Raw genomic sequence first — 24840 nt, forward strand, 5'->3', positions numbered from 1 at the left:
TTTCTAATAATTTTTTCTCAAATAATTTTTTTTTTCAATTAATTTTTTTTCTAACTAATATTAACCCGGTGGCAATTGGTAATGTTACTTTAAACCTTAGGGAGGAGATTGTAATTTTTAAAATTTGAGGGGTGTCAATGCAATTTACCAAGTGATGGCAAAATTGATATTTAAAAAAAATTAAATTATTGAAGGGAGAATCTGCAATGAAATTTTAAACCTCAGGAAGAAGATGCAATTTTCAAAATATGAGGAGAAACTGTAATAAACATAAACATCAGGAGGTGTCAATGTAATTTCCCCTTCATATTTTTATAATTATTTCTTTTACTTCATTTTTTTATTTTTTAAATAATTATTAATAAAAATACATAAGAGTCCCAAAATGCTGGAAGCCTTGAAGTGGAAAGGTCTGTAGCTCGGTGGCTGAGAAATTACCCAAATATACGAATTCTCTGAGTCTGTGCTCTCAAACCCTAATTTCTGTTCCTATTTCTAATTCTTTCCTCTCAGAAAGGTAATACCTTTACACAATTGAATTCGTGAATGTATGTATAGGCGGGTCTGTGTGTATCCAATGAATTTTATTTGAATTTATGTACTGTGTTCATGTTAATGGGATTTGCTTGCATGTGAAATTTATGTCTTTTGTAAAAAAACAATTTGGGTGTAAATTATTCCAATTCTTTGATTTCTTGACTGATGTCACCTGCTGAGTTCTCATCTTGTTATAACTTTTCTTTGGAAGACTTTTTCTCGAGAAAATGTGAGAATTAGCCGTGTGTTCTGGGAATTTTTTTGTTGTTATATTGTTGAATTTTTTTCATTTCTATTAGGAAATTATTTTTTCTGCGAGCTGAACTTTTTGCTATTTGGTTGTGTTACATATGGGTTTGCTGTTCTTTAGTTGATAAAATTCAAAACTAGTGTTGCTTAAATGGGGAAAAAAAGTCAAAAGGACTTGTGGTTGAGATATGAGAAATGAGTATTTTGGTTTCCTTTCTATTTAAAAGCATCTGAAATCTCAATTCACTTGTTAACTTGTATTTACTTCCATGTTTGGTTGTTAACTAAAGAAAGTGAATGATTTCTGATCTTATATTTCATTGTGTGTGATCTTAAGAAATGAAAATTCAATCTGAACCTTGCCTTGTGGTTTTGTGAAGCTGTACGAGTAATTTTTTATTTTTATTTTTTGTTTAATCCGGTTGCAAACAAGGGTAAATCTGAGATTCGATGTTGTCATCTTTATAAATAAACTTTCTCACCAGCCAAATGGAGCATAGTGACATGTAGCATTATTTAATTTAAAATTAATCCCCGATTGTTTTGCTCCAACTTGGGTATTCTAATAATTTACCAATGAATTTATAGTCAATCTCTTGAAAATTTTAAAACAGGGCAACTCTTTTCTTTTTTATACAATATCAAAAGGTACAGTTAACAATTTGCTATTTCATATCAATCATATCATTGGCTTCCAAATGTTGGAGCTTAGCACAAACAGGTGTCTATTTTCCCCTTACATTTGTTTTGTTTACTAATACTATTACTTAATACGAGGCACTTTTCTTTTTGTTGATCAAATTCAAAATAGTTCTGGTCTGTAAAAAATTCCAAGCACCTTGCATTTTGATTTACTGGGATTTTGCTGCTATATATATATATATATATTTAACGTCTTATTAATTGGAGTGCATTGTAAATTTGAAATTTTAGTTTTACTTTAGAAAACCAAAAATGGGGCTTGATAGTTTTTAGTTATTCAGTATCTGTTGAAACTGCAAATCAGTGGTAATGTTCTTTGTTGAAGGCTTTGTATATGAATTGTGTTTATATAACCATATCACTCTGCTAGAGGGGAGATATTGCAATTTTAACTGTTATAGACTTGTATTATTTCAAATGCAATTTAATTAAGGGTTTGATATTTGATACCCATGACCTTCCATTCTCAGACCCCTTCCGTGCTGTTGTGAGCTCAGCTTTATTGTTGGCGATTTCAAATAGAAATGCGATGATCTTATGACACATGAACCTAGTCCTAAACAAGAAGGGTTGACTTCCGAGGCTGCACGCTATTGTTTCTAGTCTTGATTGGAAGTGGCAAGACAGATTCTGATGGGGACTATATTGAGTTCTAGGGCTAGAAATAGCGAGCTCTGTGATGTTCCACAGGGCGAAACCTCCAAAAGGCAGAGGATATCTTCAAGCTTTTATGATGAGAACCCACGGCTAATTCCGATCCTTCCTGATGAGATATCAATACAGATTCTTGCCAGACTTCCTAGAAGTTGCTACTTGAGTGTAAAACTAGTCTCAAGGAGTTGGAAAGCAGCTATTTTGAGTACCGAGCTTTATGAAGTCAGAAAAGAACTTGGAACAACGGAAGAGTGGCTCTATGTTTTGACAAAGGTTGAAAATGATAAGCTGATGTGGCATGCTTTAGACCCACAGTCCAGAAAATGGCAGAGGCTGCCACCGATGCCCAATTTCGCTGGAGAAGAAGGATCTAGAAGGGGCCTATATGGCCTTCGGATGTGCAAGATGGTGGGATCGAGCTTCAGAGCTGCAGATGCCATAAGGGGCTGGCTTGGGAAGAAGGATTCATTGGATCGGATGCCCTTTTGTGGTTGTGCTGTTGGGGCTGTCAATGGCTGCATATATGTGCTAGGAGGATTTTCTAAAGCATCGACCTTGAGTTGTGTATGGCGTTATCATCCAATTCTGAACAACTGGGCTGAAATGAGCCCCATGTCCATAGGTCGAGCCTACTGTAAGACAGGCGTGTTAAACAAAAAGCTTTATGTTGTTGGAGGGGTTACTAGGGGCCGCAGAGGACTAACCCCTCTTCAGACAGCTGAAGTGTTCGATCCTTGTACTGGCCTATGGTCCCAAGTCCCAAGCATGCCGTTTTCACAGACTCAGGTGCTACCAACTGCTTTTTTGGCCAATTTGCTTAAACCTATAGCGACTGGAATGACATCATATAGAGGGAAACTATATGTGCCTCAGAGTTTATATTGTTGGCCTTTTTTCGTTGATGTTGGAGGGGAGGTTTATGATCCGGAAACAAATTCGTGGGTTGAAATGCCGGTTGGCATGGGAGAGGGGTGGCCTGCAAGGCAAGCAGGAACCAAATTGAGTGTCATTGTCAATGATGACTTGTACGCTTTGGATCCTTCGAGTTTTTTGAATAGTGCTATGATCAAAGTTTATAATCATGTAGATGATTCTTGGAAAGTGGTTGCAGGAGATGTCCGTATCCGCGATTTTGCTGATGCTGAGTTGCCTTGTCTGCTTGCTGGTTTTCTTGGGAAGCTTCATGCGATCACGAAAGACACGAATCACAACATTGCTGTCATGCAGGCTGAAAGACGAGATCATTTGAGTTCTTCTTTGGCTTCAACTTCATCAACCTCTCTAGATGATGATGAGGAGGATGATGATGACTTGGTAGGTTCTGAGTCAAATGAATGGAAGGTCATTGCCACTAGGAGTGCTGGTTCTGAGGAACTTGTCAATTGCCTAACCCTTGATATCTAGAATTATATTATGGGGTAATTACACTTTAACCCCTCAACTATTATTAAATATCACTTTATCTTTCTCGACTTTAGAACTGTACATTTGAACCCTTCAATTGATGCATCATTTGACAAGGGTGGTCATGTTATGTGGTATGTATGGCATATCCTTACTTTTCTTGTAAAGGATCAATCTGCCAATCATTTTCCGGCATTGTTGTAGAGATCAGCTGCATGTTCACTTACGGAATTGTGTAAACTCAAATTAAATATGTTTGAGCATGTTTTCATCAACTTTTATTATAGCAAAATGATTTGTCTTGTGTTTGTTGCTTTTCGAGATTTTATTTGCGTTTTGCATTCAGTTAATCTAGACAACTGACCTCTTTGTGCGAGCTTCAGCCAGGTGAATGATCTTAACTTATTAATACCAAATTAACTCCTACCCCACCACCATTGGCTCTAGCCACCCTGCCCACCCCTCCCTAGCTCTTGCCGCCAGCCCTTAGCCCCTTCCTATGTTCCCCAAGCCATCCACCATCACCCCCAACTCCGCAACCCCCCTCCCTCCCCAGTCTCTGTCTCCTACTGCAACCTTCCTCCTCCATCCCCTTCACGACTGTGACCCCCTTTTCTGCAATCCTTTCACCACTACGATCCCTTTCACCCCAACCCCTTCACCACTGCCATCTCCCATTTTCTTCCCCAATGTATTTCTTTCACAGCTCTAGAGTTTCAAAAATGGTAAGATGTGGCGCCGACTAGGGTTTCAAAAATGATGGGAGGGGGTGATGCTAGGATTTCGAGTGGAAGTGAGTGAGTTGAGATTGGACGGAATATTGGGGGGTTGCGAGGTGTGTGGCTAATGATGGAGACGGATTGGGTTGTGTGGCTGAAGGTGGAGAGGATGGCAGGGAAGCCTGGGAATCGTTTGGGGGTGGCAGCCAGAAGTAAAAATGGGCTGGAGCTGGGAACTAGAGCTAGGAAAGGGTAGGAGGGTGGCCGGTGGTGGTGGTGGTGGTGGTGGTGGTGGGTGGGGAGGGATTAGGATTATGATTTGAAAGGATAGGAATGATAGTAAAATTGGTATTTTATGATAAGCTAAAATTAGAAAAAATAAACATGTCCGAATACAAAGATTTTTTGTGGGGATATTTAGAAACTTTGTTTGATTTGTGTTTCAGAAAAAAAAAAAATTTAGAATTTTTTTTGGAAAATGAAAATTAGCTTAATAAAAATAAAATCAAAAATATAATTTTAAATTTTAAAAATTATTTTTGACCTCCTAAAAGATAAAATTATATAAAAATAATAAGCGTTCTAGATTTTTTTTATTTCCTTTACCAAAATAATTTTTAGATTTAAAAAATAAATAAATTCTGCAACAAGTTTCTAAAAATCAAACCAAACATGACCTTGCAGAGTAACTTTAGTGATGTATTCATAACCCACAGCTGATAAGATGCCTTCACATTGACATTCACCAACCTGAAAAAAATAGCATTCTTGATGCCTATGTTTCATTTCAACAGCTACTGCATGATTGCTAACCCAAATTCCATGACTTAAATTTATGAGAATTTCAATACCACTAATGTAAAGCATGCGTCATGTTGCTCTTCTGATATTAAAAAAATCCCGGATTGGTGAGGTTGATCAATCAATCAATCTAATCACAATGACCGTCACGTTACAAATCCTAGGGCGGGGGAGGGGGGAAAATGCATCTTTCTCGCATTGGGATGTCAACAGGAGTATAGGGAACACAACACAAAGGCCTATGAGAACTTGGGGCCATGAGAGTCCCATTCAACAACAAACTCTAAATTTTCCTCAGATTCACAGAACTGTATATGCCTGAAATTATTTAGCTTACTTTTATTATAGCTAAATGAAATTTTACAAACACAAACATCAAAATTGGGGTCAGTCTATGAACCTCAATTTGCTTTATTTTAACATAGATGTGAGAAATTAATAGAAAGATGAAACATTTGTCTATGGAAAAAGGCTCTTTAGCCTTGCTGAGGCTTCCAGGATGGTTTCTCTGCGTCCAAAGGTTGTAACCCTAATAAACTCTTCGCCTCCTGGACCAAACCCACATCCCGGAACCGTAATTATGTGTGTCTTTTGGAGAATCTCACTGAAAACATCCCAAGATCTTGAACCTGGAAAATGAACCCAAACATATGGTGCATTTACACCACCATATGCCTTCAAGCCTAAAGAAGCGAAAGTGTCGAGCAGTATTTGAGCATTCTCCTTGTAGTAGTCTACCACAGAGAGCATTGCCTGAAAGAGGAGGTTTAGGAGGAGAATAAATCAAGAATACCGAAAAGCAAAAGGCTGCGTTTGGAAGTGGCTTACCAGATGACATTTTAGTCTCAAAATTCTAAGAAGTTTATTGCTAGCTGCTTTTTCTTTTGGCTGCAACTTATAAGTTGTGTTGTTTTTAGACTTACTTTTGTCTTTGTTGAATTTTTTTTTGAACAACATGAAACAAAGATTCGACAAAATTTGGCTTATTATAAGGTGTATCTAGACTAGATGGCCATGAAAATTTCAAAAAAAGTTCGCTAAAGGCAAAAATAAGCCCAACAGAACTGTTAGAGCCGACTTTCCTTTTAGAACAACATAATCGAAGTATAGTGTTAAACAAGTCAGTGTAATTGTAGAGTTCTACGGCTGCAATATTGGTGGTACTGGCTTCATGATCTTGATTTCTTGTATGGTTCACACGAGACTGAAATCAGTTTGGTCCTTTCAAGACACCCTCAAAGTTGGCTCATTTTAGGTTTTTAGATTTTAGATGCACAAAATGCCAAATATGAAAGCCAAATAAGATTCATAAACATGATCACGGCTACGAAAACTTACCTTGTAACCCTCCAGGGAGAGACATGCTAACCCACCAGCCTGAGCTATGATGGAAGCGCCATTAAAGCAGGTGCATATGATGCGATTGAAATCATTTACGACAGGAAACCCACTTGAAAACAAGAGCTCCTCGGGTACCACAGTCCAACCAAGACGGACACCAGTGAATCCAGCACTTTTGGAGAACGATGAAACTTCAATTGCAACCTATAAAGTACTCAAAGCCAAGTTAGATGACAATATTATGATGTGTCATTGGCTCTGAAGCAAAATGATGAGCTATAGTATTTGTTAGCCATTACAGTAAACACATTTACAGATAATAAACCAAAACAAGAATGGGTTATATATAAACAGACTCAAATAGTACATAACTCAAATAGGGTTAAGAGGCATGCTTGACACTTTGGAGCTAAGTAAATTATACCAAAAGCCCTTGAACTTTGCATCCTTTTTCAATTAGCCCTTAAACTAAATTTTCACTCAATTAAAGCCTTCTAACTTTCTAAATTGGTTCAATGTAATCCTTCCCTTGCATTCTGCCTACTTCTTGCCATAAAATACATTATATGAACCTGTCTGAAGATTAAATTGGTAAAATTAATCAGAAATTCATTTTCCCAACCAAAAAAAAAAAACATAGAACCAACACCTTTTTCACAAGTATAGGTTTTTGAGGTTGATAAAGGTTTTGTTTTTATACTAGGAAAAAGGATTTTAGGGTTAATTTTATCAATCTATTCTACAGGTTTATCCTGTACAATATACTTAACTGTCAAAAGTGGATAGAATGTAACAAAATGATTAAATTGGACCAATTTGGAAAATTAGAGGGCTTATTTGAATGAAAATTTTATTTAGGAACTTAATTGAAAAAGGTACAAAGTTCAAAAGTTCCTCGTATATTTAACTCTTTGGATATGAGATTGTTTGACAAAATTCTATTCTACCCCCTGAATGAGAAAATCATATCATCAGATGAAAAACAGGACAGGGAAAAATGAGAAAAAGTATTCAGCTGATTTTACACTGAACCACCAAAACAATGTCAAACATAAATATCTAACGAAACAGGAAATAAAGAGTATCTTTTAAAAAAATGATCCCTGGAAGTGCTTACTTCTCGGGCTCCAGGAATTTCATATATTGATTGAGGACTTTTATCTGTGATGTAAGCAGCATAAGCAGAGTCGTATACAATGATTGATCCATTTTCCCTGGCAAATTCCACGAGTTGCTCTAATTGCTCCCTTGATGCAGCGTGGCCGGTTGGATTATTCGGAGAGCAGAAGAAAATGATGTCTGTTCTAGAAGTGTTTGACAAATCAGGAAAGAAATTATTCTTAGGCCCACATTTCATGTACTCAATGTTCCGATACTTCCCAGTTTTATATTGGAAATCACCAGCCTGACCAATTATGACACTTGAATCTATGTAAGCCTGTTCCAAAGCACATCTTCATCAAAATTCTATTGTTACTAAAGCAGTGATATGCACTATTTCAAAAAATAAAAGCACGAGTTGGATATATTCACAAAAGGCTGTGAGTTGAATAATTCAACAATTTAAGTTATACTGCTGGCGGGGTTAGATAACTGGCTGTTATTAGAAATATCATTTGATGATTAATGCTTGTACCAACTTACTAGAACAAACGTCAGTTTCTTTTTTGCTCCGAACAGAGAGATAGCAAGAAAGGTCAACCAACACAACTAGAAGAGAGCATATAGTATTGAGTGATCAAGGCCATTGCTAACAATTGTACGCCAATATTCAGAATGGTTCTATTATCATTAATTAACTGCTAACATGTAAATGCAAGAATGTGAAAAGGAGAAAAATGAAAAATATTTAAGCACGTAATATCACCGGAAATGATGGATCCTGTAGAGCAATTGTCACGTTGGAACCCAGAAGCAGCTGTGAAACAGAAATACAGAAACCATCAGCGTTACTTCTGTTGTAAACTGAACTTTATCAAATGCCATGTTATATCCAGTTGTGTACTAGTTTAAGATAGAGACCATATTACCTAATTCAGTAACTATCATGAGAGAGAGAGAGAGAGAGAGAGAGAGAGAGAGAGAGAGAGAGAATCAAACATGTTTTGACCTCGAATGGTTAATTACCTGAAGGCGAGAAATATCACACTGTGAACCATCGGATACGAAAACCTCTGTATCTCTTACTGCTAGATCTCCATAGAATGTTTGCGCAATTGCTTTCCGTAATGCCTGGACAGAGAATATACTATATATTAACTCCTTCAACATACAAACAAATGAAGAAGGTAAAAGAATTGCGACTTCACAATTGTCAGTGTCATAGGTTGAAAAAATGAAAGTAATGATGAAAAACCGAGAAGAATTTTCAATTCAACAATTGACAAAGTGTTATGGGTTGAAAAAATGAAAGTAAGGCACTGGATGGAGATTGGATCATAAGAAACAACAAAAACAACACGTTACCTTGTCTCCTTGCTCAGCTCCATACCCTCTATAACCATCAGGCGTTGAAAGGGAACGTGCACACTGCAAGACAAAATAGCAGTGATTAAATTATCCTGTGTCTTTGTCCTATGCATATGTATTAGGTTACTTTTGGAAAATTATGTCTGTAAGAACAAGTTAAACAATAACATTCTAAGGGCTTTTCATTAAATTTAATTATACTCTGCATATTTCTGGGTTGATGTACTTCAAATTTCTTGTTACATAGGCAAAATCAGGCCTTATTACAACACACAATACTATCAGAATTGTTTTTCTAGTGCACAGCAACCTATTTTCTCTGACATCCAATTGAAAAGTACCATATGGTTGGCCAAATTAAGGGAATATATAAATAAATAATGCAACCATTATCAAGCAATTCTGCTTCTTCACATATATATATTTCAATTCATTCTTTCCTTCTTTCTTCCTTTCTTCCTTTCTTTTACTCTTTTCTTGTTTCATTCTCGTTTCCCACTAAACAAAACACTTCCAGCTTTCGTCCATATATCAACCAGTACCCATGTCACACAACAATCTTCGTAACCATAGAATACGTGATGAAGGGAAAGATTATTGGTTTCGACACAATATGCTCAATTTTTGTTTGATAATAATTTCTTTAATTGAAACGTGTCCAATCTTGAGCATCCACGTATTGTGAACCTTTTTCTTTTTCATCTAATCAGCGTAAGGATTTGATACAAGAGTGCCTAAAATACTTGCACTAGAATGTTGCAAATTACGTATCTCCTATCAACTAGATGAAAAGAGCAATTAAATGGTCCTATAAATAATCCAAACATATTTTGAAGAACTATCAGAATCAATAGACACATACGGAGTCATGAAAAGAAACACAGACATGTCTCGTTTAAAAGATTTCAAGCAGGTTAGAAAGGTCATGGGTGTGTTTGGTTTGTGTTTATAGAGTAGTTTTTGAGATAAAAAGTACGAAATCTTGTTTGGTTTGCCTTTTTTTAGAAATGGTTTTGAAAAATTGTTTTAGAAAGAGAATTTAAAAAAAAATGATTGATTTGATGTGTATGAGAGAGAGAGAGTGATTTTGGAAAATAAGTAACCAAACAAAATTTTGAGATTTTTTTTGAAAAAATTTGTTTGATTTGATTACTCTTGAAAATTTATTTGTAGAGAATTTTTTCCAAAAAATTTTCTGAAAAATCAACCAAACAAGGCCCATATGTTTCCATCTCTTAAGAAAACCAACGATCAAGTGCAACAGATACAAACAAATCAAAATTGATTAGTGAAACTTACATCAGACATGGCCGAAGTTATTATATCTGGTATTGGCTCCGTGGTGTCACCTATCCCGAGGCGTATCACTTCTGCATTTGGGTACTTCTTAATGTGTTCAAGTTCACGTGCTGATATCTGTAATGTAATGAGTATTGTCACAACAATAGAATATTTGAGGTCACCGAAAAGAACTCAAAAGGTATACATGTAGAATACCATTTTAACTATTGATAAACAAGCTACACAATTGTATTGTTGAATGTTAGGACACCCAACAGATGGACAAACAAAGGAAAGAAAATCATGCACTTCAAAATAAAAAACAAATTAAATTTTTATTATTATGAACTTTGTACAACATTCATACTTCGAATTTTGAACCTCACCAAATTAAACCAGTAATGATCGCGATGGAGGAAGGAGAAAGATTGAAAGGAAACAATGTTTTCATGAAGGGGGGAAACCCAAAAACATCAAACTAGCTAATGTGAAAGACGAAGAATATTCACCAAAATACACCAAAACATACAAGTATAGATATCAAAAGCCACAAACCTCAGGAAACAAGTAGTTATTTCGCAACCTTTCCATGTTGAAATTGCGGGCTACGTTCGTACAACGATCAGTGACTGCATGCATTTTTGGTGATTGCTAATAAATCTAGAACAAAAACAAAACAAAACAACCAACAACAACAACTAGCTTTGAAAAATGAAAGGTGTCTACAAACCGATTGCATCCTTTTGGCCTTTCAAGCTGCATAACAATCAATAAACAAGAACAGAATACCATAAGTGCAATGCATGTGTAATCAATGGTGTGCAAGACTTTGTCACAAAAGAGCATTAAAAACTGCTTAAAATTTCATAGACTCAAATCATTTACCTAGCCCTAGGTTGCAAGAAATTCGGATAAGGCATAAAACTGCAAGTTGAAACCTTGAACATCTTTTGGTTAAATTTCTTGCTCCAATGACACTCCTCCTAAGGTTCTTTTTTTGATGTGAGATGAGTAGTAATAATAATGCTCTCTATGCCGACAAATATATAGTCTCATTTCACAGTGTATCACTAAGAAGCATGTGTCATCCTCAACTTGGATCCATCTAAAATGTCAAAAGAAGTGAAGTACGCTCTACTTTCGGCATTAGTTGGTCCTTGGATCGAAACACGTGTGAAATCCATCGGTTCACACCATCTGTCAATTTTCAGGGTTTTAATTCTAGATAATAGTTGTCTGTCAGACCAATGCGTTCATGCACCCCTACATGTTAAATTAAAACATAACAAGTCCATTTTCCACAAATCTACCTAATTTCTTGGTTGTTCCACATTTTTCTCTCTGTGACCCTATTTGACTTCTGCAATGCATGGAAAATTAAATGAGGTTCTTTCCTAGCTACTACCTTTTTCAGGACTAATACATATGTTGATACCACCTTTGAAGTCCATCATATTATATGTACTTTAAAAGGACCAAAAGGAAAAACGAACCCTGCTTGTAATATTTGAAACCCTCGAATCCATGATTTGATAAAACAACTTGAATCCATGTTGAATTGGTAGGTGTAAATGGATCAAAAAAGTGAATTTCATTCTTTAAAAAAAATAAATCAATTAGGGTTGGCCTTGAAACAATTCATTTCATTTTTCTAGACCTGCTAGGTAAATCAATTTTCTATTCAAGAATGAGGTAAGACAGATCAGTGCTGAAAATTACAGAGTTTTTCCTAATATTTTATTTTATTTTTAGTTTAACATCATATGCAACTGTATTTATAAAAAAAGATTCAATCCGATCAAATCATTGTGCAGCAAGGCAGCTTGAGAACACTAAGCCACACATTAAGAAGAGATATTACAAATCAAGGTATTGATTGCTCAATGAACTACAGAGGTGTTATCTATTCCCTTTGACAAGTCAGCAAAACTTTTCTTGGTTCAGGTTTTATATCAAACATAAAAAGCACAAACAAAGAATAAAATGTCCTTGTGACCCTCCAACAATCAGCAGACCAAACATAGACTTGCTTGCATAGTTTCTTCGAAACTACATAAATCTTGTCAAACTTCCTAGTACCTTCTGATAAGGTCACATAATCCTTATCAAATATTATCATCTAAATTGGGAAAAAAAGTGGTGAGATTTAAACCAAATATGTCCAAGAACCACAACACGCATTTCCAAGAAAATTCAAACTCACCAACCCTTTCTATGCCAGAAATGCCAAACACAAAAATACAAGAGCAGGAACAAGTAATTAATTCATGAACTGTACGTAAGGCCTTGTTTGGCATGATCTAAAAAAGTCAAAAAGTCAAAAAGTCACTATCTTTTTTAAGTCATATCATCTTATTTAAATCGCATCACCTCTCTAACACATCACTTCAAACCCAACCCATATTTCATAAAAAGTTAAAAAGTGCACTTATTTAGATCATCCCAAACCACCCCTAAGAGTCTACCCAGCTAATTGCATTTGACCCATGGAAAAATTCTAATGAAATAAATAGGAAATAAGCTAAATGAGCTCTTGAAAAATAATACAAACTTTGAACAGATATCAAATCAACCCAAGCTGCAGTAGATGAAAATACAATGAAAATGACTTCGCTTCTAAAATGGAATTTCAAGTAATAGTCTACCAAACTAATTCGATTTGAACCATGCACAAAAAGTCTGTCCACACAAAAACAATGTTAACTGAACATGTATTTTGACATCTGCAATTAGAAAGAATACTAAACTTGGTAAGACATGATCACCCCGAACCTGCAGATGATGAAAATTCAATGAAATTGAATTCAAACCCAGAGACAATAAGTAAATACAATTCTAAGAGGCACCAACACTCCAAGATGGGTACCGTGTCTGTGTCTAATGCGGCGGGACAAGTGTGTTCACATGTCCAATGTACCACGTGGCATGTCAATTTTTTTAATTATTAATTTTTTGTAGGACACGCATGTCCTGTTTTTGGACAAGCCTCAGGACACTGTAGTAGAGGGCTTTTTATTTTTTTTAATAATAATTTTAGAAAGCTTATTTGGAGTCCAAGTAAAATAGATGGGAATAAAGAGAGAGAAAAAAACAGGAGAAAAATAAAATAAAATACACACACATATCTCATATGTGTGTGTCTTAATTTTTGCTATGTTTCTTGCCATGTCTTAAAATACACACACATATCTCAAATTTGCCATATTTCCACCATGTCTATGTCTTAATTTTTTTTAGAATTATTGTGTATTGTGTCCATACTTCTTAGATACAATATAATAGAATGCATATATTATAAGCAATAGTCTACTACCACCCTACAAATTCCATTCAGAAAAGCTACAAACCCATAGAAAAGTGGCTAGAAAATGAAGTTTATGGTTGTGATTCAAATTTGAATAGGTCTGGGCATCACCCGCAATGAATTTGATCCATAGATTTCAAATTTAAACCAAAATTTTCTGTACACTTTTTTTGAGTCTCTAGCATTGTCGGATTCGATTTGACCTGTGCACAAAGTCTCCCCAGACAAATAGGAAAAAATATCTGTATTATTATATAAAGTGTTCAACTTACTTGGTGTGAACACTTTTCCACAACTTTTCACTTTCAAATTACCCTTTCTGTAACCGCCTTTAGTTAACCATCAAAATACCCCTTTCAATTTTAACTGTTTCAAATTTGCTAACTAATATGATTTATCTAACTACTTCACAACCCATGACGAATTCTAGAAATATAATATAGAACACAAAACAGATAACACCCGCAAGCATAAGAAGAAACTACAATGAAATTGACTGCGTGCTTCACATGAAAAGATCAAAGAACTTTATACTATTTGAAATGTAATCTTGATGAGACTCACATTCTAAGTAAACACCTAACATCAATAAATAAACAATGTGAATCAGACATATACAAGAATCATTCTTCAATACCAGAAAACAACTAATTTTGGGAAGAAACCCAGCATTTATTTAGGAACTAAAAATATATACAAATAAAAAACAATTTTGGAAGAAACCCAGCATTTAGGATACATATAAACCCTTGAACACGCAGAAATTAGTCAATAAAGAAATCAAACCAAGAAGTACCGGAACATGCTTGGACTGTAATTTTCAATTTTTTGAAATCAACGAAGGTTCAATGCAATAGATTATTTCAAACTTTAATCAACAACCCACGATTTTCATATGCATATTCAGTACATATATATTAAAAAAAACATGGAAAATTGAAAGAACAAAGGATTCAAATTCAACGAACCCAATACAGAGGGGTTGTTATTCTTAGTCGATGCCACTTTGAGGACGCGTAAAGACCCATCACCCATAATGCATATACGTAACAAATTTCCATTGAAGACTTGTTCTCTGAATCCAACATTTTTTTAAAGGTAAAGATGTTTCACACACGCCAGAGGACAACATGTTTTTTGGGTGGCGTTGCGGACAAGCATTTTTTTCAGTCAAGATTGTGCAGTTGTTGGGAAATTTTGGCTGTGATTTTGCCTCCGTTTAGCTCTTTGGCTATTTTAGCCACAAAAAACAAAATAGGCTATTTTAGCCACAAAAAACAAAATATCACATCCAACCCATAATCATTACATTCTTCTCTCACAAAAAAAGCCAAAAAAGCCAAAAAGTCCTTCCCAAACCAAACTTTTTAGCCCAGGCTAAAATAGCCAAAAAAGCCAAAAAGCCAAAAAGCCAACCCACTTCCCAAACGGAGGCTTTATCAAATTTTTATTTGAATAATTTGGTGTTATTTGGCAAGTCCACAGTTTAGACAAATTACCAGAGGCCTCCATATCATCTACACTTTTAATTACGCTAATAGATGTTTGTCCATCCGATGGGTGTGTAATTAAATTTATAAAATATAAATTTTAATTTTGAATTAAAAATATGTAGTGTCTATTATTCAAGTAATAAAAGTATTACTTACCTGACCAGTAGTCTTAGGTTCAAGTCTCTTTTACTGTCTCAATATTTAATTTTTTATATTCTTTTTGAGAAATAAGGGACACTTGGCATAAAAAGAAAACTTGGACACCAAGTGACTTATTCACAATATAGAATTTTTTTTTTTTCCAGTTATAACTAATTTTTTTAAATTATGACAATATTTTAGTTATCATTTATAAGATTTTTGATTATATGTCATGTGATATTTGGTTATAACTTTTTTAAAAAAAATTATGACTCAAAAAATATAAAATTTTGTTTTTTTCTTAAATTATGAGACGTATATACCATAATTAGTTAACACAATTTATTATTTTTATTTATAAAAAAAATATTAAATAAATTCATATATTTAAACAGAAAGTCTACCATCCCAAAATAGTATCCAAAAAATTACCCTTGTTTTTAGATCATGTTCAAACTTGAAGTTTATTATTTTTATTTATAAAAAAAAAATTAAATATATTCAAATATTTAAACAGAAAGCCTACAATCTGAGAATAGTAACCAAAAAAATTACCTAGGTTTTTCGAAATTGAGCCGTAGCTCGACACTAAGGGCTCGAATTGGCTCGAAAGAGGGAGAGGAGAAAGAGAAGGGAGGGAGAGGAAGAAGAGAGGGAGGAGATCGTCGCGCAGCACCACCGCCGTTGCCTCGCCGTTGATCGTTGCAGCTTCAGACCGTCGCCTCGCCGATCGCCGCACCACTACCACCGCCTCGCCGATCGTCGCAGTCGCAGTCGCAACCCTGCCTCCTTCTCCAGCCGATTTTTATGGCCCCCTCCTCTCCCCTCCTTCCTCCTCCTCCTCCTCCTCATTCTCCTCCTCCCTTCTCTTCTTCTCCCTTCTTCTTCTTCTTCTTCTTCTTCTTCGTTCTGCAACAAAAACAGGGAAGAAAGAAAAAAAAAAAAAAAATCGACACTAAAACGACATCGTTTTGGTGTCGAGCCAAACTCGGGTCACGGGTTTCGAGGTACGTAGCATTACCGCATGTTTTTAGATCTTGTTCAAACTTGTTGATGTGGGATTACAACATGAATAAATCTTGGTCATTCATAATAAATTCACAATAAATTCTATGTCTTTTTTTATCTGGAACTCTAAAACTGCTAATATTTAAATAGCAAAAACAAAAATTTATAATATATGTTTGATATAGATGTACATTCAAAAACTTATCTGGATAAATTTTACTCTAAATTTATCCAAAAATATTAATTTATGACTTAGGTCTCGTTTGGAAATAGATTATTTTAATAATTTTTTAATTTTTTAACTAAAATATAAGATAAAAAAATTAGTATATTTAGAATAATTTTTTTAATTTTTTTATAAAAAAAAATGAAATGAAATAATTTATAAAATAAAGAAATAGGTAAATTGATAGTTTTGCTATGAATTTATACTCACCTGTAGGTGAAATGATACGCTGAATTGACAGCCTGTCGTTTGGTGAAATGATACGCTGGCACGGCAGCCTGTCGTTTGGCTATGGGAATTCCTGGGTTGGCGGGAAAACAGGCGAGCGGATCCTCTAGAGTAACTCTCTAGAGTGATCCTCTAGAGTGGATGATCCGACGGCTGTGGTTAAGCCTCACCAAAACGACGTCGTTTTGGTGAGGACTTTCCAAAAAAAAAAAAAAAAAAAAAAAAACATTTTTGCGATTTCAAAATTCCCCCAGGCTGAAGAGAATTAGGAGACGAGCGGGAAGAACCAAAGCTGCGAAAGAAGGAGAGAGGGGAGAAGAGTTAGAGACGCTGCTCCGTCGTGCATCCCGTCGGCCCACCGCCGCAGTCGCCCCGTCGCCCCACCGTCGCAGTCGCCACTGTCCTGCCGTAAGCTTCGGTCTCTCATCTCATTCCCTATTCCTGTCTGTTTCTCTCACTCTCTCTCCCTCTCTCCCTCTCTCTCTCTCTCTGTTCTATTCTTGTCTACCAACAAGTTAGGCTTTTTTATTTCATGTATTGCTTAAATCATTGATTTGCACCCTTTATACACAAATATGTGTGTAGATATATGTGTGTAAAAAAAAAAAAAACAGACCCTGCATTCCTACATAAAAAAATATATTTCAATCTAGATGAACTAAAAATCAAACTGGTGAATCTGAATTATCAATCTTCATCTTATCTAATGAATCAGTTTTTTCTTGATCTGATCCATTGTTATGAGCATTTGTTCCAGTACTCATTTAGTTGGAATGCTCACACACCAAGTGTTTGATAATTTGCTCCTTCGAACTTTACCAAAGTTTAAACCTGCAGATGGACTTATTTACATATTGATTAACATGAAAGCCTATGTAGTAGAAGATGAGTACGTAGATGTTGTTCCTAAACCTGCAGATGGACTTATTTACATATTTATCTTCATGATGCGGATAGAATATAGAATATATATCTTGTAAGGATCATGTGCTAGGTCCTAATTCTCTTACTATAGCATAATCCCCAACCCCAATAAGCACTCCTTACAGTGACAATCCATAGCTCTCAAACAACCAAAAATGCAGCAACCCCAGTAATCTGTAAATGCTCTTTCTGGGTTGATTAAGGCTTATGCCAAGGAAGGTAAATCTGTACATTGGAGTGACCAGGTATGTGTGCCATATCATATTATTATTTTGTTATGTGACATGTGCATATAAGTATTCCTCTCATGTTTTAGGTCATTCACATTTAAAGATGCTCTTTTTTTGTGTTTTTATTTTAAGAAGTTTCAATAAAAACAAACTGATGTAGACATTTTAGGTAAGTTATTACTATTGTTAATTTCGTTTTTGGTGCAATGAGAAGGATTAAGGATGGTGAAAATTAAGCTGTATGCTGGTTCATCTGTCAAGAATAATAGTTGTGCCTATGAACTCAATATTCTTCTTGACAACTTAATTGTGCATCACAAACAAAAGATACTACAGTGTTTTAAAGGGTAATCAATAATCATCGAAGAAAATATTCTAACTTCTCTTATATCTACCAAGCTCTAGAAGGGAAGAAGTTAAGGCCGTAAAGGATTGATTGGTAACATTGTGCAATTAGGCAACAGATTGGTATGAAAAAGAAAAATGAGGGGGAGGAGATTGAGAGGGCAACTTTTGAATTTTTTTGTAATATTGACTTTTGGTTTTTTCTATAACTTCTGGGCCTTGGAACATATATTTTTCTTACAGTTGGGAAGTCGTTTATGTCAATAGGGGTAATTTGTGAATGCACAAATTTCATGGGCCTCTGCCCTATGATGGAAAGGAAGATATCTTTTCTGGTGGCAGGATTACTTTGAGTTAACCTGTACTGTTGAATACCATGCCCTGGCAATTCTTATTGGCAGAGACATTCACTGGAAGTTTCTGCCTTTCTGTAGTATGTGATAGGACATGAGAGACACCCTTTAAAACACTAACATAATTAGATTGCCTTTATTAGAGACACCCAACTTTTATTAGAAGGGTGTCTATATAATTAGATTGCCTGTTGAATAATCTAATTATATAGACACCCTTTAAAACACTAACATAATTCAGAAATCCATAATTCCATGAAATTTGCTAACCCTGCTCAATTTTCACCTAACACTAAGGTCCCCCTAACACTCCCGTACTTCCCTTCTGCCACCCTCAACAAGTTCACTTGACTTGAAATCATAATTACAATCATCTACTTAACAAGGCTTAGCAGCCAACCAGCCCACCCTAATAGCATATTCATATCATGTTGTCACTGTATCTCGTACCTGTTTCCAAGCAATAATAGCAATCCCACTAGGTAAAGAATTCATTCTGTCTTCCCTGATGAGAACAATAGTTTGGTTGTGTCATCTTGACATCATGTCTTGTGAAAATTAAATGAAATTCAAAATCATTCAAGGATGTTAGCTTACACTACTAGCTTCGAGACACTGCTTTTACTTCCTTACACAATTTTCCACATTCAAAATGTTGCAAACTTTTCTTCCTTCACAGTCTATGAGCAAACTAAATAACTAAAAAGGAAAAATGTAATTCATTAAAAGAAGAAATGGTGGGACTTAAAAGACCAAAAACATTAGTCTCTTCCTCAAATGTGCGCAGGCCAGGGCCTAAATTATGAAATGGACAAAAACCAAAAGTTCATTAGGATTGAGCTGTACATATATTCTATCTAATCTATTCTACTACATTGGTATTCTATCTATCTTAGTTTGAATCTTAGTAATATTCTTGCATTATAAAATAGTTTGTCCGCAATTTTAGATTATGTTAACTTTTGGAATGTGCGAACAATATATAATTTATGATAATTTTGTTTAATAAAAATATAAACTTCATTAGGATTGAGCTGTTATACTGTGATAACTTGACTTTCCTAACACACTTGTTAATAACTTGTTTTTTATGCAGAAAAAAAAAATGGCTTCGTCTTCTATTGATAATACGAACTTCAGATTAAAGCAAAGGTTTTGTAATTGTGGAAGAATAGCTTCCATGCGTATTGTACGAACCAATGCGAATGGAAATAAAGGACGTGTCTATTTTGTTTGCCCAAGAAAATATGTAAGTACCTGTTATATAAATGAATCTGTTACTTTTTACAAATTTCATTTGTCCTTTATTGATTAATTGATTCTTGTCCAATGTAGGATTCGAATGACCACTGCAATTACTTCAGGTGGTTCGCAGATGATGACGACGACGACATTACCTCATCAATCCGTGCCAATGCTGACGACGACGACATTACTTCAAGGCTTGGTGAGCATGATAGAAGGCTTCAAAGGATTGAGAACATCTTGAAGGCAGTGACTTATGTCATTGTATTTTGTGTGTTTTTGTACTTTTTCTTGTAAATGACTCAGTTCTTAAGTTTTCGAACATCCTATGAATGTAATCTACTTTTCTACTTGTTTTGTAATTTTTTGATGGTGCTTCAAATTCTGAACAACTGTGTAACAGGTTTATTTGAGATGAAATGTGTTGAATGAACAGTTTGTGAAAACTAGAGTGTTGTAATGGTTGCTTATCAGTGTCTATTATATGTGATGGTTTGAAAAAAATAGGTACATTAATTAACAGTGTGTTGAATGAACAGGTACTTAACAGTGTATTTTTTTGGACAATGGTTGAACATGTTGAATGGTTGAACATGTTGAATTGAAATGTGTTCAATGAACAGGTTGAAGGAAATCAGTTATTTCTGTGTACATCACTTCACTCTGCTTCTGGTTTGTGATTGAAACAGGATTCAAACAGGTTTGTGATTGAAACAGGATTCAAACAGGTTTGTGATTGAAACAGGATTCAAACAGAACTGTGATTGAAACAGGATTCAAACAGGTTTGTGATACCAAACTTGGATGTGTTCCTGTGGTTTCACATTTTTTCCATTTAAATTCACATATTTCCTTTTTGAAAAAAGTCTAGAAGATGGAACTGCAATGGGAATGTACTCTTTCGTATATATTCTGTGAAGTTAATTTCTCAAAGGGATCTGTAAAAGAGGGGAAAAAATGCCCAAATGTGCCTTTCAGATTGAGAGCATTTCCTTCTCTTTTTTTTCTTGTTGGAAAAAATAAAATTTATATTTTCAGCTGGGAAAAATCCTGCTGTTTCAACCTTCATTGGAGCCCAATTTAGATGTCATTTTTCTAAACAGGATTCAAACAGGTTTGTGATTGCATTTAGCTTATTTGTATACTCTGGCTCATTACCAAAAAAGGATACTAGTGCATCATGAGCATCACTAGACTGCACGAGCACAATGAATGCAGGAAGACAGACCCGACTGTACAACCTGTTGTTGTTGCCTCAACACAGTGCCCTTACACCAGCAGCTGCATCTGTTGTTGCCTTACACCAGCAGCTGCATCCGGAATGCTGCCATAGAATGCTTCAACAGATTACAACCTTACACCAGTGGCTGTTGAATCCATGCTGTTTGTATGCTTCATATATATGCATAACTAAGATATATGCATAACTAAGAGATATGCTTCAACAGATTACATATGCTGCTGCCCAACACAGTACCAGCAACTTTATCTTACTAATGCATATATATGAAGCTCATTCGCCTAATTCCTAATCTCTAACACAGTACGACCATCCTTATCGTAGTTATGTATGAAGCTCATTCTCCAAAGTTTCAGCAACATTTGAACAGAAAATTCAACAAAAATGAAGCAAAAACTAATCAAAAGTTCATCAACATTTGAACATAAATTTTAGCAAAAATTTAAGCAACAATTGAAACAAAATTTCAGCAACATTTCAAGTTTTGAATATTACATATCCAACAAAATGCCCTTCACAAAAATTCCGAAAACAAAATAACACTAAGATGTTCGCTTGTGATCGACATCCCCATGCCCACGGCCACAGCCACGACCACGACCACGACCGTATAGTACCTACAAAAAAGAAGATATTAATATTACATCAAAGGCACCATAAATTAAAATGGAACTTTAAATGAATTAATGACAAAATTAATGAGGAAAGGTGAAAACTAAATTACTTCACTACAGGCGGGACTATTTGAAGCTTGCGAGTGATAACTACTTGCATTGTTAAGCAATGCTTGATAGGTTCCATGGACGGAATACATCGATGGCATTGAAAAATGCATATTGTGATGAAGAAAACTTGGCTGCAACAAGAGCAAACACATATCAATCTAAAATGATAATAGTCACCTACAAATCCGTACTAACACTTTTTATTAAACTAACTTACATCATAGGCGGGATACATAAATTGAGATGGAGAAGCTCTAACTTGAGGAACACTTGGCGAGATTGGAGAAAGTTGAGGAACACTTGAAAATAAAGGAGCCGACTGAGGAATTAAGGGAGGTGCTTCAGGAGCACTTGCCGGAAATAAGGGAGGACTTTGAGGAGTAACAGACATGGAAGTTTGAGAAGCATTATGTGAACTTGTTTTATTTTTCTTTGCCAACGCAAGCTCCAAACCACCTTTTGTCCGCCTTCGTCCCTTGCTAGTGCACTCTTTTCTCTTGAGTCCTTTTGCTTGGACTACATTTTTATCCGCTACACCATCCACTTCAAAGCTTTCGGGGCATGTGTTGGGGGGGCTTTCTTGTTGAATAGTATCTGAACAAGGCATATTGAATTTTGCGGTTAACATGGTTTCAATGTCTGTAATTAATTCATCCGCTTTCTCTACCGTCAAATTATATGTTTCCTCACTTTCAGAAGCTCTACACGCTACTGATCTGAATATTGCCATCAATGACCTATAACGTGAAGTTTGATGCAACCTTACATCAACCTGAATATCATGCCCACACCTATCTTTCACATTTTCAGATCTTGCTTTTTTAGTCCATCTCTTCAGAATATATTGTGAAGGAATCTCTTTCAAATTGAGTCTTTCTCTAAGGATCTTCAAACAATGACTACACAAAATGCCCTTCATTTCAAACTTCCTACAATTGCAAGTGACCGAATCATCACACTCCTGCCTCACCTTCCTCACCTTTATACCATCACTATCAAGAACCGTATAAACGGTACTCTCACCATCATTTTCAATTTCTTCAATGTTGACTTCAAGGGACTTGACATACTCATCCTGAAATTCTTCAAAAATTTTATTTGTGTAAACAGCTGCAGCTTGCTCCATAATCTTCACTTTAATATTCACCCTGGGCAACTTTTGGCATAGAGCATATTCAGCTTGTAACTCTTTGTACCTTTTCTCAGACAGAACTCGATCAAAATGCATGAAAAATTGCATTAAGTTATGATCAGACCGAATGAAATCCTTCAAGAAAGCATTAAAGGATTCACTAAGTTGGGTGCTACTCATGCCCGCACCCCATGCATTTCTAACATATGGCCAACCCCATTTTTCCTTGACCCCAAATGTTAACTTCAACCAATGATTATCTGTTACTTCATACTTGTCAAGCATTTCCTCCCATTTTAACATAAACTCTTCCTCATCCTCAATGTCGTACATAAACGTGTATAAAACACTCTTCATCCCCTTATCCTTCATCGCCTTATCCTTGAAGATAGAATTTGCATGCCTTAATGCATTTTGCATCAAATGCCAAGTGCAAAGGCGGTGGGTTGTGTTAGGCATGACAATAGGTATGGCCTTAGCCATTGCAGCATCCTGATCCGTAAAAATTGTTTTTGGAGCCTTACTTGACATTGCCTCCAAGAATCTTCTAAAAAGCCATACGAAAGAATCGGCGGTCTCATCATACATCAAAGCTGCACCAAATACCACAGTTTCCCTATGATGGTTTAATCCAACAAAAGACGCAAATGGTCTATGTGCACTATTTAACTTGTAAGTAGTGTCGAAAGTGACAACATCACCAAATTGCCCATAATCCATGATCATCTGAGCATCGGCCCAAAATATGTTCGTAATCTGCTCCTCGTTATCTAATTGGACCGAGTAAAAAAAAGATGGATTCTCCAATGATTTGTCACGAAAATATTGCAAAATGCTACCTGCCTCCCCATATGCTAAACTGTTTTGCCTCTTCGTTCTCAAATAATTTTTTTGGTCAAGTTTTGTAAACCCAAGCGACTCCCTTCCACCAACTTCATTACCCATGAGCTCAAATGCAACATTAAGACGAATTCCAGATTTTTCGGCTAAATCTATTTCGGTTGCCTGTGATGCAGATATCTTCCTTTGGGATGGTAACATATGCGTACATTCTGCTGGTACGAAGATATGATTATGTTGTTCAACAAAATCACTAACAAAAAATTTCTGAATATTCCTATCCCACTTAATGACAACTCGGGCTTGACAACCAGTCCTCACTTCCTGCCTAGGATTTTTTGTTAATGAATCTCGCTTGTCGACAACCCGAAATCCTTCCTTATTACAAACAAATTGCCTTGAAGTGATTTGCCCCTCTTTGCTCTTGTTTACATAACCCCTTCTAATACTAAAGCCCAACCTTCCTCCATAAGTATTATAGAAATCATATGCTTCTTGTTCTGTATCAAATGTCATGCGAACTCTAGGCTTCCAATCACACTCACCCCCGTCATTCTCATGATTGTTAGGTTCCATATCAATGTGCCAAGTCACTTAAAAATAAAAAAGTGCTCAATATTAGCATAAAAACTGTATAAAAACCAAATAATATAATTAACGAATAACAAACGTACGACCTGAATATATATAAAATGGGTATGGCTTATAAATTTATAAATTTTTAAAAATTAATAAGAAGAATCACAGGAAAGAATATGGGGCTTTACTTGGGTGGATGAATTAATTTTTTTATCAAAAATCTGTTGCTTTATTCTTTCAAGACACATGAATATATGAGTAGATATCTGCAATCTCACTGTCTTGAAGGTGTGTTTGATGATGGTGGTGGTAGCTGGGCTAGAGGGAAGGGAAATGGAGAAGCATGATATTCTCATAGGGATAGGTTGTCCATAAATTCTACGATGCTTATGGGTCAGCCGTAAATAAGCTATTCTCAAAGAATTTAGCCAAATCTACTAAAATCTAACCTAACAACTTGCCATCCACATTAAAGCTTATCCATCTTGTCCTGATAACCATGCAATGTGATAAATCTGAGCATCATCCATGCCTTGTATAGTCTTATGTGGACAAATCAAAGCTTTGCAATATCTAAGCAAATAAATAAGCCAACAAACTGAAGATTTTGGACACCTGAGTCTTCACTCTCATCCTTATGGAAATCTATTGGCTACGTCTTTTGAAGGTT

The 24840-nt window shown here is 35.5% G+C and overlaps 3 protein-coding genes and 1 long non-coding RNA gene across 9 annotated transcripts; 2 read left to right on the forward strand and 2 right to left on the reverse strand.

Moving 5' to 3' along the window:
* The first annotated feature begins 377 nt into the window (after positions 1-377).
* On the forward strand, positions 378-3848 carry LOC114278447 (F-box/kelch-repeat protein At1g22040). Of its 2 annotated transcripts, none has more exons than XM_028220489.2 (2): positions 378-517; positions 1986-3848. In XM_028220489.2, exon 2 carries the CDS (start codon positions 2122-2124, stop codon positions 3544-3546), a length of 1425 nt encoding a protein of 474 aa, XP_028076290.2. In that variant the 5' UTR covers positions 378-517; positions 1986-2121; the 3' UTR covers positions 3547-3848. The 2 variants fall into 2 exon arrangements, with proteins under 2 accessions (XP_028076290.2, XP_082770476.1); XM_082914350.1 differs by having other exon boundaries at positions 381-517; positions 1959-3848.
* A 1533-nt stretch (positions 3849-5381) lies between these two features.
* Positions 5382-14643, reverse strand: LOC114278448 (aminotransferase ALD1, chloroplastic). 5 transcript variants are annotated; one of them, XM_028220493.2, is made up of 10 exons: positions 14430-14555; positions 10888-10913; positions 10713-10786; positions 10176-10292; positions 8874-8936; positions 8535-8639; positions 8275-8325; positions 7525-7845; positions 6405-6611; positions 5382-5819 (listed from the first exon to the last, which is right to left on the reverse strand). In XM_028220493.2, the coding sequence occupies exons 3-10, from the start codon at positions 10746-10748 to the stop codon at positions 5526-5528; spliced, it is 1194 nt and encodes a 397-aa protein (XP_028076294.2). In that variant the 5' UTR covers positions 10749-10786; positions 10888-10913; positions 14430-14555; the 3' UTR covers positions 5382-5525. The 5 variants fall into 5 exon arrangements, with proteins under 5 accessions (XP_028076294.2, XP_082770477.1, XP_028076291.2 ...); XM_082914351.1 differs by lacking the exon at positions 14430-14555 and adding an exon at positions 12905-12947; XM_028220490.2 differs by lacking the exon at positions 14430-14555 and adding an exon at positions 11043-11222.
* A 4848-nt stretch (positions 14644-19491) lies between these two features.
* On the forward strand, positions 19492-20100 carry LOC145819546 (uncharacterized). Its single transcript, XR_014360303.1, has 2 exons — positions 19492-19658; positions 19745-20100. It is a non-coding gene; the product is annotated as an uncharacterized LOC145819546 (long non-coding RNA).
* A 1336-nt stretch (positions 20101-21436) lies between these two features.
* On the reverse strand, positions 21437-24167 carry LOC114315530 (protein FAR1-RELATED SEQUENCE 5-like). The gene is made up of 3 exons (XM_082909254.1): positions 21837-24167; positions 21619-21750; positions 21437-21511 (listed from the first exon to the last, which is right to left on the reverse strand). Exons 1-3 carry the CDS (start codon positions 24165-24167, stop codon positions 21437-21439), a joined length of 2538 nt encoding a protein of 845 aa, XP_082765380.1.
* Positions 24168-24840: the final 673 nt, after the last annotated feature.

The sequence above is a fragment of the Camellia sinensis genome, chromosome 2 (genome assembly GCF_055761805.1).
Source record: "Camellia sinensis isolate YWXY chromosome 2, ASM5576180v1, whole genome shotgun sequence".
NCBI lineage: Eukaryota > Viridiplantae > Streptophyta > Magnoliopsida > Ericales > Theaceae > Camellia > Camellia sinensis.